Below are 14,899 nucleotides of genomic sequence, written 5' to 3'. Positions count from 1 at the left end.
AAACAAGCGGCTCTGAAGGAAAAACCCAGGGGGCTCACAAGTGAACCCATTTCATCCTGACGTCGGCCTGTCTGAAGGTATTATATGCCCACATAGCTGGGAAACCCAGCTCCAAGGAGGACTGTCCAGTCCCAAGAAGAAACAAGAAAGTGCTGCAGGTAAGGAGAAGCAGAAGGAAGGACAAGCCCGTGAGCCTTGCAGGGAGGATCCGGTCAAGCTGCATGGCGCCCGTGGGACTGAAGGCCCTTTCCTCAACTGCTAACTTAACTGAGACGAATTAAGTTCTCGGGGAAGTTGGCATTTCCACCATGCTGAGCCCAGATAGGTCTGTGCCTCCTCCATGCCCCTGGCACGACCATGACACCTGCATTTGCCCAGGAAGAACCTGCCCAAAGCATGATACCACCGTTGACAACATGCAAAACCAAGTCCTTATTTCGAGGCAAGAACACCATAAAAGGCACAGAGAAACCATTCTTGGAGAGGACATGTAACATCCCCCTCTATTTCTGGGTAGCCTGAGGCGAGAAGGTTGAAAATAGTGCGGGTGTCCTTCCTTAGAGAAGTGTCCCCCCTTCATTCATTCTTTCACTCGTTTGTTCAGCCAACAGGTGCTCGCCCAGCCTGGGAAAGCCAGAGGGGAAATGAGGCACCACCTCTGCCCTCTCACCAGTCCCCCCGTGCCCCTGGTTTTGGCGGGTACTAAAAGACAAGCAGATACCAGCAATACTTGCTTCCAAAACAAATAAGGCCGCGTGGACCTCTGCTCTGAAATGGGCTTTTTGGGTGCAATTTAGATTCGATTGGGTGCAAGCACCAATTCAGTCAATGGGGTCATGGACTAACTCCAGGCCCCAGGTGCCTACTCAGTGACTCCCGCTGACCCCTGACCCCTGACCCCTGACCCCAAGCCCCGCACCCACCCAGCCCCACTTCCCAACATTCTTCAGCCACAGCCCCACCCCTCCCTGCAGTATTCCCCTCCTGACCCCCCGACTCTGTTTCCCCTACCTTCCTGCCTAGGCCCACAGCTGGACATGCTGCCCTCTGAACCCCAGGACGGTCGTCTCAGCCTGCTCCCCCCCCCAGCCCCAGCCCGAGCTTCCACCTGGAGCCCCTCGAACGCCATATGTTTACAAACCGTGTTTCCCAGGGGTCTCCGTTCAGAGGCGCTATAAATACATCCTGGCGCCCCGAGTGCACCGCACACACGCCCGGAATCCCGGGTACACTCCCCCCACCACCGCCAACTTCTCAGGCAGCCCCGGCCCCCCGCGACCCCCCGCCAGGCTGCACAGCAGCGCGCCCCCGGGGCGCCAGGCACGAGCCCGCGCCCGCCGGACGCCCCACGCGTGACTCCCAGGGCCCGGGCTCCCAAGGCCCTGGCCCCGGGACAGCCCCGCCGCGCCCCTGCCCGCGCCCCGCGCCCCGCGCCCCGCGCCCCGCGCCCCCCCGGCCCACCGGCCGAGGCCGCGGCGCCCCGCAGCCCCGCGGCGCCCGGCGCCTACCGTTGGCGATGAGCTTGGCGGACAGCTGCTTGACCAGCTCGGGGATCCGCTCCCACTGGCCCTCGGAGCGGCAGCGCTCGATCTCCGTCTCCAGCCGCGAGCCCGCCTTCCTGGAGGCCATCGCGGCCTGGCCGGGCCGCCCGCCGCCCGCAGGCCCCGCAGGCCCCGCCGCCGCCGCCCGGGCGCCCCCTCGCCGCCTCCCGCCGCCGCCGCGGGGCTCGGGCTCCGGCTCCCGGCTCCCGGCTCCGCGGCGTAACGGGAGCGCCGGCCGGGCGAGGGGCGGGGAGGCGGCGGCGGGCCCCGGGCGGCGCGAGGGAGCGGCCCCTGCCGGCCAGGGCCGGAGCCGCAGCGAGGCGGGGGTCGCGCCGCGGGCGGGGCTGGGCCGGGGCGGGAGGGGCCGGCGCGGGGGTCCAGGGGGCAGCGCCCGTTCGTGGGGCCTGGAGGGGGCGGGGGTCCACACGGAGGTGGGAGGGGGGAGGGGAGAGGGAAATGGGGAGGGGAGGGGGAAGGGAGGGGGAGGGGGAGGGGAGGAGAAGGGGCGGGGGTCCACACCGAGGTGGGAGGGGAGGCGGGAGGGGAGAGGGAGATGGGGAGGGGAGAGGTGGGGGGAAGGGGAGAGGTGGGGGAAGGGGAGGGTGGGGAGAAGGGGGGAGGGGAGGGGAGAAGGGGGAGGGGAGGGGAGGGGTGGGGAGGGGAGGGTGGGGAGAAGGGGGAGGGGAGGGGAGAGGTGGGGGGAAGGGGAGAGGTGGGGGAAGGGGAGAGGTGGGGGAAGGGGAGAGGTGGGGGAAGGGGGAGGGGAGGGGAGAAGGGGGAGGGGAGGGGAGGGGTGGGGAGGGGAGGGGAGGGGTGGGGAGGGGAAGGGAGGGGAGGGGAGAGATGAGGAGGGGGGAGATGGGGAGGGGGGAGATGGGGAGGGGGGAGATGGGGAGGGGGGAGATGGGGAGGGGGGAGATGGGGAGGGGGTGGGGGTCCACACCGAGGTGGGAGGGGAGGGGGGAGAGGAGAGGGAGATGAGGAGGGGAGAGGTGGGGGAAGGGGAGGGGTGAGGAGAAGGGGGGAGGAGAGGGGAGGGGAGAGATGGGGAGGGGAGAGATGGGGAGGGGGCGGGGGTCCACACCAAGGTGGAAGGGGAGGGGAGGGGGGGAGAGGGAGATGGGGAGGGGAGAGGTGGGGGGAAGGGGAGGGGTGGCGGAGGGGAGGGGTGGGGAGGGGTGGGGAGGGGAGGGGTGGGGTGGGGAGGGGGAGGGGAGGAGAGGGGGCGAGGGGGTAAGAAAGGTCTGGGGTCGGGGACTAGGGGTCAGGGCACCACGGGGTCCAGGCGAGGGAGGGGGGAACTGGGACAGAGGAGGGGAGAGAGGAGAGAGGGCAAGTGGGCATGGAGGGGACCCTCAGGAACAGGGCCTGGAAAGGGCAGCGACGGGGAAGGTCACGGAGGAGGCCCGGCAGGTGGCTCTGCTGGGCACGCGGTGTGGGGTGGATGTGAGGGGCAGGCCTGCCTGAGCTCGTCCTGCCCTCTCAGGTTTCCAGCAGCTCCCTCTGGGCCCGGTTGGCATGTGCCCCTCAGGAGGCCCCCTGCTGCCCCTGGCAGCCTCCACGGCCACCCAGCTGGAGGTGGGCTGAGAGTCACCCATCCCAGGCAGACACAGCACCTGCCCAGGGAGGGGCTCCATAAGTGCCTGTTGAGGGGCCCTGAGCCAGCACCCTTGCCCGCTGAGAAGAGTGCAGTCACCAGGGGGTTTCCTCCCCTTGGCCCTGTAGATGCAGAGCTGTCGGGGCTGTGCCCTCCTTCAGCTATTCGGTAACTATGCTGTGATTACCTACTATGTGCTAGGCACTGTTTTAGGTGCGGGGGCTAAGCCTGCGTTGGTGGAGCGTAGATCCACTTGAGGATGGAGCTGACAGTCTGGAACACCACGAGTGGCCCTCACCCAAGTCATCATCAGCACGGTCCCTTCTAGGTACCTCCCTCCAGCCCTCCAAGAGCCCTCACTTGCAGGGTCATCTCTCATCCCCTCAGCAGCCCTGGGACTGTTCTTGGAAGCACAGATGTTGTGGCCCCAGGTTTCCCAATGAAGAAGCTAAAATTCAGATACAGAGATTCGAGGAGGGAAGGTCAGGAGATGCCTTCTGATGTGACCAACATAACCTTCAGGCACCTGCAAAGACCAACGAGGTGATAAAGGTTGACCTAATGGACTGCAGACACTGCGGACAGCCCAAGGAAAGGGACAGAGAATGCTAAAGCTTCGACAGGGGATGCTTCGGTGCCCTGGTCCCTTGGTTCCACCAACAGGGGACAGGGAGGGAAGGAGAAGGAATCTCCACCGGAGAAATTTCTCCTCCCCCCAGGCCCCTATCTTGTCCTCTCAACTCTAGCACAGAGGTCTGTCTCTCCAGATGTTTGCCTGGAATGTTCTCTCCCCTCTGGTCCAGGAGGGAAATACCTGCTCGTTCTTGGAGACCCAGCCTAAAGGTCACCAAGAAGCCTTGCTCAACACCTGACAGACCATGTGTGATCCCACAGCAGTGGTATCTCCCCTGTGATAGGACTTTCTCAGAGCAAACTTTGCCATAATAATGACTGTTTATACTGCCTCAGTTGCCACACTGCGGTCTAAACTATCGGTGTCCGTCTCTCTGCCCAGCTAGCTGGTAAGCTCGAGGACAAGGCCTGTGACTTCCCGAGGGCAGAGTGGAGCTTGCACCCTGGCTCAGCTTGCGCCGCCCCGGCAGTGGCATTTAACCTCTCCACGCCTCCCATGCCTGCAGCGCCTCAGCCGTAACGTCTGCCCCACTGCTGGGAGCCGGTGTCACCGCTCCAACTCAGGTTTGTTCGTTTTTCAGGAGCTGGTTAAGAATTAAATGAGGAAATACAGGGAAAGCAATAAAATGGTGTTGGTATACCTTCAGAGCGCAATAAATGTGAGCTGTCATCCTGTGTCTCTGTACCCCTTCCGCCCACAGTGTAGGAGCTTGAATGAGAGAATGAATGAATGAATGAATGAATGAATGAATGAATGAATGAAGCCAGAGATCTCCAAGGTCTAGAATCATGCTTCAGATGTTTTCCTTTAGGATTAGCACAATAATAAATATACAACTATGACTACATTTGAGGCTTCTGCCTTCAGTGGAGGCCACCATGGAAGTGACCAACACCCACCCGAGCACTCTTCATACCATGTGCTTGAGCGCTAAGTTTGCTGGGGTATAGGGATCGAGAGCAAAGGCTGACAAACATTGTCAGCCTGACCCAGCAGAGCGAAAGAACTTTCTGAGCCTTCACTGTGTGGAGCCAGAGAGCGGGACTTTCAGTCTCTGGGCTCATTCCCACACCTCACCCATTGCCCAGGCTGCTGTGGCAGCTGCCACAGCCACCACAGAGACAAGTGACTGCATGAGGAGCAGGTCCCCAAATTGTTTTCCAGGTGAGCTTACCTGCAGGTGGCACCAGGGGAAATTCAGAAGTAGGAAGTCATTTATGCTAATAATAGTAATTAAGCTAACATCTTTTTTCCAGGCATTGGTATTACAGGTTTGACAAGGATGTGAAAAATCTCAGTCTGTAGCTGAATCCAGCCTCGAGGAAAGAAGCGAAGTGAAAGATGGCTCCAGGCTAATTCCTTGAGAAAAGCTGGCTTGTGGGGGACAGTGGAGCCTCAGAGCAAAGGTCAGTGCAAATGGGGGTGCCTCTGTGGTCTGGAAACCTCCCATTCCTCTTTCCCTGAAAGCCTAGGTTCCCTGGATAGTTGAAGGAGGTGAGCAGGGGGGGAGGAGGCTTGAGGGAGAGCCCTGGCCTGGGGGGGGGCGGGGCTCAGGGGAAGCAGACACCGTGAGAGGAAGGCCAGGCCTTTGCCCTTGTGCCTCCCTCAGCCTGGAAGGCTCTTCCCCAGATATCCACCAAGTCCTCCTTCCCTTCCATTAGGTCTCTGCTCAAGGTCACCTGCTCAGAGAGCCTCCCCCCCCGCCCCCCCAACCTATACAAACCCTTCACTCCTTCACCTCTTACTCTGCTATAGCTTTCTTCTTGGTACCACCCAACTTATATTTGTTACTTTAGTATTTCTTTTCTATCTCCCCTCACTAGAATGGAAGCTCCATGAGGGCAGGGATTTTTGTGTGGTTTTGCTCACTGCTGCATCCTAGCACTGAGAACAGTACCTGGCATGTAGTAGGTGCTCAATAAATATTTGTCGAATGGGTGAATAAGTAGAAGGAAGGTGGTGGGGCCCGGTTGGACGGGTGAACCCCAGGCCTGAGCATCCCAGCAGACAGGCCCACAGAGAAGTGGGAATCAGCTCACAGAAGTAGATGGGTCAGGTTTAAGGGGGAGACAAAAACCCCAAAGCAGGAAAGGACAGGGACCTCAGTGTACTAACACAACAGTCACGTCTAACCTTTGGCCTCGCCATGCTAAGCAGCAGCCCTGTCATCTGGCTGCCTGAGTCTTGAGCAGCTGGCCCTGTGGGCAGGCGCTGCAACAATGCTTATGGGGAACGTGGAAACCAGGCCCCAGCTTGCAGGCCTGGGGCTTTAGTAATAATAGCTGCAGTGCTTTTGGATGGTTTTTAATTATGAAACATTTGATACATACAAAACCTGTAATCAAGAGGCGCCTATGAAGTAAATTAGTAAAATGAACACAGGGAACCGACTGACTACCCCAGAGATAACCACCAGCTTGATTTCTGTGCTTATTATACCCTTGCTTTTTAAAAGGTAGTTTTGTCACCCATCAAACTCACTTTATGCCACCCCTTGTAATATGAGTGTAATATGTACCCCTACACATGATATTGTTTGATATCACGCTTTCTAAAGATGGCACCCTGTTCTGTAACTTGCTTTTTTGCTCATTACGATCCGGCATTTGTCCTTGTTGCACGTAGCTGTCTGTGGTTCCTTCCTTTTCTCTGGTGTGTAATACTCCCTGTGTGACTCTACCACACTTGAATGATCATCTTCCAGGTTTCTATCTCCAGTGCCCAAGTTTGCCTTTTCAAACAAGGCTGTTCATAAAAGCTGCATCAGTGCCTGTGTTTTGAGCAGTGTTTCGGAGGATGACTTAAGATGACTCTGTGCCCCTCTCCCCGTGAAGATCTCCTGACTTTCTTCCCAAGTGTCACCTGCTACTGCCTGGAGTCATAGTTCCCACTGTAAAGACAAACCAGTGGGGACCTTGCTGAGCTACTTCGGTGCAGGCACTGAGGCTGGTGTTTCTAATTTACCATCTATTACCATTTGAGAGGGATAGTCAGATGGAGGAGGCTGGCTGGCCCCTTGAGTCTGTTTCTAGGATGGCCTTCAGCTTTGCCAATCCAGAAACACATGGGTGCTCCAGGGTGCTCCACCTACTCCCACTAATGAAACCCTTCAGAGACCACTGTTTACACTCCATGCCAACTTTCATGTATGATGGAAGCCATTCCTCCAGCATCCCATACCCAGAGTCCCTGTTCCCAGTGTCAGGATGCATACAAAGCTGAAATGTTGTTAGGAGGTTGTTTGGTGAAAATGGACTTGGAACTAGGGAGAGGAAAGTCTCAAGGAGGTCCTCACCTGGAAAAGCTCCATGGGCTGTCTTGGTCCCACTCTTGAGACCACCTTTCCAGGGCTGAGACTGTCCACACATTCTTAATCTGTGTCCCCCTGCCCAGCTCTGTGAATTTTTACTTCTCATTTCCATGCATGCTGGCCTTTTATAGGCTTTGGACCCCCAACAGTCAAGTTGGTTTTTGGTTTAAGTGTGTGTGATAGGAATTTCTTTCACACTCAGAGTTCTGGGGACACTTTCCTGTTACCTTATATATCACCTGTCCTACTTTCCTCCAGAAAGGCAAAGAGTGACTTATGATAAAATATCCACTTATACATGTAAATAAGAATGAAGGAAAGATCATCTGACTGGCTGGGCAGCCAGAGAAGCATATAAACACTTCTGATTTGTTCTTACTCTAAGTCAGATGCTTACAATATGATAACCGTGCAGGACCTTTCCCTGTGGAGCTGTGGGCATTCCCTTCCTTCGGCATTTGGAGGCCACTGCTGGATGAGAAGAGCAGGAGGCCTGGGTCAAGTCCTGCCTCTACCCATCAGCAATTGGCTTATGATCAGCTACCCTTCGATTTCCTCATTTGTAAAATGAGATCACTGCTCTAAGAGGCTGCTGGGCTCCCCTCCACGATACTACCTTGCCAAAGTGAGACTTTGGCAGCTGCTAGAATGTGAGGAGACCCAGGTTCCCTTATGGATATGTGGGTTCTCCCACAAGCCAAGGTTCCTGGACTGCAGCTCCCTTCTCAGCTCTCAGGCAGCAGGTTGGGGGTGGGGAGGAGGTACTGGGCACTGAAATTGGAATTAGGAGGCCTGGCTCTGATTTTCATCTCTGTAACTAACCTGCTGCTGCTGTGTGACCTTGCGAAAGTCATACCCCCCCTGTCTGGGCGTCAGTTAATTCCCACGTTAATTAAGTGGGGGAGACGATCTCTAGCATTCTACAGAAAGGTCAGGCTTGAGAAATCCCTCCGCTGAGAAGCCAGACAGCAGTCATTCAAGTACATGGTTAGAATACGTGGGAGGTCAGCCTATAAGTTAGGTACTTTGGGGGACACGGGGCAGCCCCCAGGAGCACAGGGGTTAGGGCCAGCGCAGCTCCAGTGCTTTGGTGGGCTGGGAGGAGCACTGCGCGGTGGTCGGCGAGCGGGACCTCCTTCCCAGGGACCTGCAGTTCGAAGAGAAGCCCGCGGAGCTCGCAGACCGCGCTAGGAGCTCGAGCGTCCTCCAGCCCGGGGGGCGGGGCCTGAGCCGCTCTCGCGCTCCAAAGGAAGGGGCGGGCTCGGCGCGGCCGCGGCAGCCAATGAGAGAGCCGGCCGGTGAGGTCATGGAGCTCCGCGGCGTTCATTGGTGGATCCGCAAGGCCTCGGCGGGCGGCTGGCCGGGGTGGTCGGTCCCAGCCGGGGCCGGGAGTCAGGGTCCCCGAAGGTGACTCCCCAAACTTTCTCCCTGAGGAGCGAGCCGCGCAAGGCGACGGGCCCGGTCTCCTCCTGCAGGGAGAAGCGACAGTGCCCGGAGGAAATGCCCATTTTCCTTGGTGGAAGCAAAGGGGGGTTGGTTTAGTCCAGGAAAGCGCCCTGATTGAGCACTAACCATTTGGGGCCTTGAGCAAACGTCTCTTGGCTGCTCATCTTTTATCTCCCCCGCCCAAGGTTGGGAACAAGGACCTTTCTGATGATGCTCAACCCCGGGTGGTGCGCGGAGGTGGCCACGCCGGTTGCACGCGCCGGGCCCGCTCCCCGGGCCTGACTCTGCAGCCTGCAGGCAGCAGGCACGGGCGGGGCCCGGGGTGTGGGGCCCGGGGTGTGGGGCCCGGGGTGTGGGGCCCGGAGTGTGGGCCCCGCTTCGGGCAGCAACGCATCGAAAGCATCACCCGAACTTGTTAGAAGTGCAAGCTCCCAGGCCGCGCCAGCCCAGACCTCCCCAGCCAGAAACTGAGCAGGGGTCCAACCATGTGTGGTTTTAACAAGCCCCCCAGGTGATCCTGATACACACTCAGGTTTGAGAACTGAGTTAAATCAATTCCTTACGACCTTTCAGACTACTTCTGGGGTAGATAATTTAGGGGTGCCCGCCCTGTTCTTGCCCTGGAACCCCTGGGAATCACCGGCGCCCAGCAGCTACCATGGTTTTGGCTACAGGCAATTGGACCAGAGATGTGCTTGTGACTAGCCTTTTCCTGCAAATTGTCTGAGGTGCAACCCCCCCCCCCCACCCCACCCCCCCCACCCCCACCCAACTAGACCCTAGGAGTCAACTTTTGTGGCCTGTGGAGCAGAGGAAGGCAGCCTGAGGAAGGAAGAACAGGACTGAAGCAGACACACAGGCCCAGAGATGGGTGACGAATCCGTTCCAAGGTGCGCTCCCTCTCAGACTCGGGTCGTGGGCTCTGGCGCTCTGCTGGTCAGGCCCACCGGAGGCTCTCACCCGCTGTTCTTTCTGCCTGGAACTCTTGCCCCCAGTCATTCCCGTGCTGCCTCATTCCTGACAACTAGGAATGTTCATTTTTTTTAAAACAAACAAAAATTTTTTTTATTGATTTTAGAGAGAGAGGGAGAGAGATAGAGAAACATCGATGAGAGAGAGACATCAATTGGCTGCCTCCTGCACACCCCCTACTGGGGATTGAGCCCAAAACCGGGGCACGTGCCCTGACTGGGAATGGAACCATGACCTCCAGGTTCACGAGTCAATACTCAACCACTGAGCCACATCGGCCGGGCAGGAATGTTCTTAAATGTCGTTTCCTCCGAGTGCAGCCCTCCTCCAGCCGCACTCAACCACCTCAGCCTGCCTCCGTGTCTGCATAGTATGCACCGCCTTCAGCACTGTCACACATATTTGCTTATTGGTCTGCCGGAAACTCCCGTAGAGCAGAGATCCTGTGGGTTCTTTCATCACTGTGTCTCAGGGCCTTGGACATGACCCGACCCCTATGGTGGTAAATCAATAAACATTAGTTGAAGAAAAGATCAGCTTCCCCACCTTCCCGGGGCCCAGCTGCCTTCCCATCCTCAGGTTGCAGGAGACGCCCCAGGCTGTGTTCTCTCATAACAAACACCCTTCCTAGCTGACCGGTGTGGATTCCTGTAATTTACCAATGTTAACTTAAAAATAAAAGGCCAAAGTAAGAGGCAGTGGGCATTGACTTGAGATCTAAATGAACTGCCATTTGGGAAGCACTGATTCAGGCAGAAACCCAAACCCTGTTCCTATTAGAGGAGGGAAGCAAAGTCTTTCTGAGAAAGGGAATAATTACATAAATGGAAGGAAGGAACTTCTATTGGTGTTAAGTCAGGGAAGGTGCAAGTAAGCAAAGTTACTTAGCTGTACGTGGTGATGCTAATTCTAACGAATGCCTGTGATTTTCAGTCCGATCGTCAGAATGTCTGCTCCCCTTGTTAACTCTGCACGGTGGTTGGGAATGTGATGTTGCTTTTGGCCAGTTCAAAGGTTATTTTGCCCAGTTCAAACATTCCAAAGGCCCGAGGTCTGAGATGTGCACGGCAGTTCCTCTGGGATGGCAGCCCCAACTCCATTTTGAAGTGGCTGCGTTTCTATTATTTTCCACCCACCCAAGGACTCCTGAGGTGTTCAGCTTTGTTTTACAAATGTGGAAGCTGAGACCAAGTGACTTGCCCAGGGTCATGTGGCAACCAGGGACACAGTGGGACAGTGGGGTTGAGAGAACTAAGCCTTCACTGCTGCATCCCAGGGGACTCTCCCTCCTGACCTTGGGTCACGGCCCAGGCCTCTCCCCACAGCAAGGCAGTCAAATCTACTTTTGTGCCTCCTGTTGCAAAACACGGCCCGGAATAGTCTGTGTCAGCAGAACAATGCTGACAGCAAGGTCTATTCTAGGAAGTTCTCTTAGTGTTTGGTGAACTACAGCGGACTGGGTGGTTTGAACGTGCCTGCTGCTGAAGGAGCATGACAGCTATGACACCGGCCCTCGCCCCACCCAGGGTTTTTATAAGATGTGAAAGGACCCCTTCTTGAAGATGGCCTGGTGTTGCAGCCTCGGCGTTGCTGCAGTCCAGGCAAGCTAACCCTTTTGGCCAGAAGGAAACAGTCCTAACTGCTGCAGAACTCTCCTCCAAGGAGCTTTCCCAAGGGAATGGGACCCTTGCACTTGGTCTGGGACCTCAACAAACGTGTGTCAAATGGCAGACTCAGCCATGACCACCTGGGTGACGGTTATCAGACTCAGAGGTGGTGCTGATCACGGAAGGCAGGGAGCAGAAAAAGTAGAATTAGATGCCCTTGCTCATGGGAGGCAGCATGGCCCTTTGTCCCGCTTTGTGGCCACCTGGATCTTTATCTCCTTTCCTGTATTTGGAGAATCCCCCACCTGAGAAGGCAGGACCTTCCTCCCGCTGGAGAAGCTGAAAATGCCAGGCCCCCAGGGTCCAGACTCCCTTATGGCCACAATGAGGGTGATGACCTCAGCCCAGCTGGGCAGACGCCACTCAGGGTCCAGGCAGCTCTGTCCCGCTTCGGTCGAGATTGTCTGGCAGGGGGTGAGGTTGGTGCAGGTGCCTGTGGGTGCCATGCCCAGGAGTGGCGGCAGAGCTCTGTCTTCCCGCCGGAACAGCCTCCAGGAGGGTTTCCAGCCTCTGTCGCTGGCTGCCCAGCTCCCAGCCTGGCCCCCTTCCTCCCGGAGGTTGTGAACCCCTGAGATGAACCCACTTCTGCCTAAGTGAGCAGGGCTGGTTTGTGCAGCCTGTAGGGAGAGGGGGAGGAGGGAGGAGGCTTCCTGATGGGGGGCCAGGCGGGGCAGGAAGAGGGTGCAGATGCTGTGGAGAGGATGTGGCCCTTGGGCAGGGAGAGGCCCTGCAGCGCCCCCAGAGTCACCAGCTGTTGGAGGGAGGGAGTCACTGGGCGGCTGAAGTCCTCCAGCTCTTCGCAGGGTTTCCTGCAGGGCTGGCGGCCTCTCCTTTGCTGCTTCCTGAGCTTTTCACTCAAGGCCCTTGGGCTTTCCGCATGGAAGGGGAAGTGGGTTAGGAGGGGAAACGACTATCAGCCTCATCACAGTCAGCTTCTCCCGTGGGGGTGGGAGTCTCAGGGTGCTCCTCGGCCTCCAGCCCAAAAAGCTGCTAAGCCCTTCACCTAAAGCACTGTTTTAACTAGGGGTGGGCTTCGTTTCTACAATGAAAGGTAGATGCCCCCCCCCCACCTCCAGCACAGCTCTTAGATTTTGGTCTTTGATGTGAGCAACGAACTCCAGTGAGGGAGGGGCCCTCTGAGGATGAGGATGGGCCTGAGCCTGGGGCCCCTCTAGTGGGGCTTCACTCCCGGTGGGGAGGCTGTGGGGACCGGGGATCGAGTCCTTTCCTGGGCCTTGGACAGGGCAGAGAAGGGAGAGGGAAAGGCCGCTAGAAGGTGGGCCCTCCCCTGCTGTTTGGGCTGCTGTACGGAGCAAGAGCAGAGTGGACTTTTTGGACACCTTGGACAAGCCAGTATCGAGTCACTGTCAGCCATGACAGTTATGTCAAGTGCTATGTCAATGCTGAGGTCATGGGGAGTAACGGGAACACCGTGAGGAGGGACCTGGAATGGCCAAAACCACAAGTCTGGACTCTCAGATAAGGACTCCACCTGGACACCGATGAGTGGGACCGCCACCCTGGTGGCAGCGAGAACTCAGAGCTCCGACCCGCACCCCGGCTGGGCTGTACCATGGGGCACGCTCAGAGCCTGCTGGACCTCCGCTGCACCGGACGGGTGCCACTGCAGCCGCCCGGCTTGAGAGCGACGCCGTCTCCACCTGCAGGCGGCCAGTGACCAGGCCGCGGGGCGGATGCCGGCTCTGCCGGCTCCTAGCGCTGAGCTCCCCTCTGCGGCTCCCTGGGGAGTCTCCCCAGCGGGTCCCAGCAGGACAGGGCCATTTTCCTCTTGTGTTTCCTCAGGAGGGGCGGGGAGGGAGGGAACTCAGCACCATCCTGCACACTTAGGGGCTGCTTAAGGAATTTAATTCAGTGAAGTCAAAGAAAAATGGAAATACAGGTCTTTCCAAAGTGCGTTCTGGCAGCTAAAGCAGTTTGTACTCTAGGTCAAGAGGACAGGACTGAACACAGGGTGGGCAAAGTAGATCTACAGCTGTGAGAACGCAAAACAGTTCATTGTTGTATTATTATTTATTTGTATTACAACTGTAAGCCTACATTCGCCCGCCCTTGTATATCAAGCCGGCTTTGTGTTTTGAGGCCCCTTCACCTAGGAGCTCACCCCACCTTCACCCCCTCTGGGTTGGGCCATTCCCTGCGGTGTCGCAGATTAATGGGATACTTTTGCCATTTACTGTCAAGACCCTGCATCCAACAATGAGGGTTTTATTCTGAGATGGAGTTTGGGAAAAGGCCCAGCAGATGTCAGATGTTAACTTCCATGTTTGAGGAAGGAAGAAATGCCCATCACAGCAAGGCGGTGCCCATCCGGGCGGTGGATGGATGCTGAGCGCAGTGCGGTCTCCCCTTCACGGGGAGGGACCGTGACCGCGGCCCAGCCCAGGGCCCCGTGCGCTCCACTCCCCGGCCACCAGCGCACCTTAGTTTCTCCACCCCACACCTCTCCCGGCAGCTTAGCCCCGCTTCTGGTATCGCCTGGTTTTACACTGGGGATTAGTTCTTCTTTGTCTTATAAATAGCCAAACACATGCCTGGGTTCGCTGTTAATCCACGGGGCTGGCTCTGAGATTTCAGAATCGCGCCCACCCCAGTCTGAGCTGGCAGCTCTCACCGCACAGCAACTGAAGTTAAAGACACACAAAATGCAAAATGCAAATCCAGTTTTGGGTCTGTGCCTGGATGTGACGCTTGACCACCGAATGGCATAGGCTGAGAGCAGACCTCACGAAGCAGTGCTGTTACTGTCACCCAGATGGCCCCCTCCAGCCACAGGCCCTGGCGCAGCCCAGGGGAAGGTGCCACCATTCCTGGGAAATTCTTTGTGGCGAAAGTAAACTTCTTCCATTTGCTCAGGAGTTTTCAGCGCCCGGGGAGGGACAGGGGAAGGAGACAGGGATTGAGAACAGGGCCCAGAAGCAGGAGGGTGAGCTACAATTTCTAAGGTAAAAGGAAGGACTAACATGGCAAAAAGAACTATGCCACAGAATTGGGGATGACTGGCAGCAGGCTGCCTCCTCAGCAAATAAAAGATCTGCTCTTTTCTGTGCATCCGGTTTGCAACAAAGCTTTAGAAAGATGTCCTGCTGTTGCAAACTTAATGCAAATTATAAACAGTGTGCTGGACACAGCCCAGAGGCAGGGAGTCCAAAGTCAACCATAAACAAATGAAACTTCACTCTTGAGTCAAATAACTACCCAAGCTTCTCAGTTAGGGACACATTTGCTTCACTCAAATTTTTGTTTTAGCTGGTTGAGCTCAAGATCACAGTGTCTTGAGCAAAGCTCTCAGTGTCGGTCCCAAGCAGGACCACTCCTGGAAGCAGCAGGTGAGAAGGGGAGAGATGTGCTCAACTACAGGCCCTGGGAGATGGCACTGCTTTGGCCATTTTTTGGCTTCTAGCTCGGAGGCTGGTGCTTCTGCAGTAATGCCCATCTTGGCTTATTCACTGACCCAACCAAGGAGACGACACACAGGAGAGGGCTGCAGGGAAAGCTCCCTGTACCATGGGACTGCCTGGGGGGAGTGTCCCCAAATGTTCCCTTCCCACCATGCTGGGGTGCCAACTCCATGTGCACTGTTGGCAGACTCCAGCTTGGTCTACTTCCAGAGCCCAGGTCACCATAACTACCATTTATTGAACACCCGCTGTGCACCATGCTGGGTTGTGCTAGGGGCTTTTAAACATCTTGAATCCATGTAACTGCCCTTGG

General features: G+C 57.0%; 1 protein-coding gene across 2 annotated transcripts in view; it reads right to left on the bottom strand.

Annotated features, from left to right (window-relative positions):
- Positions 1-1,629, bottom strand: part of TTC7B (tetratricopeptide repeat domain 7B) — a 186,373-nt gene extending 184,744 nt beyond the window's left edge. For both annotated transcript variants that reach the window (XM_087818586.1, XM_087818584.1), the window contains exon 1: positions 1,509-1,629. In XM_087818586.1, the coding sequence (XP_087674712.1) occupies positions 1,509-1,629 (121 nt within the window). The remainder of the gene's footprint in view (positions 1-1,508) is intronic.
- Between the last annotated feature and the right edge of the window lie 13,270 nt (positions 1,630-14,899).

Source organism: Miniopterus natalensis, chromosome 1 (assembly GCF_054644295.1).
Source record: "Miniopterus natalensis isolate mMinNat1 chromosome 1, mMinNat1.hap1, whole genome shotgun sequence".
Taxonomy (NCBI): domain Eukaryota; kingdom Metazoa; phylum Chordata; class Mammalia; order Chiroptera; family Miniopteridae; genus Miniopterus; species Miniopterus natalensis.
The sequence above is the reverse complement of the archived record's forward strand: the minus strand, read 5'-3'. Positions and strand labels throughout refer to the sequence as shown.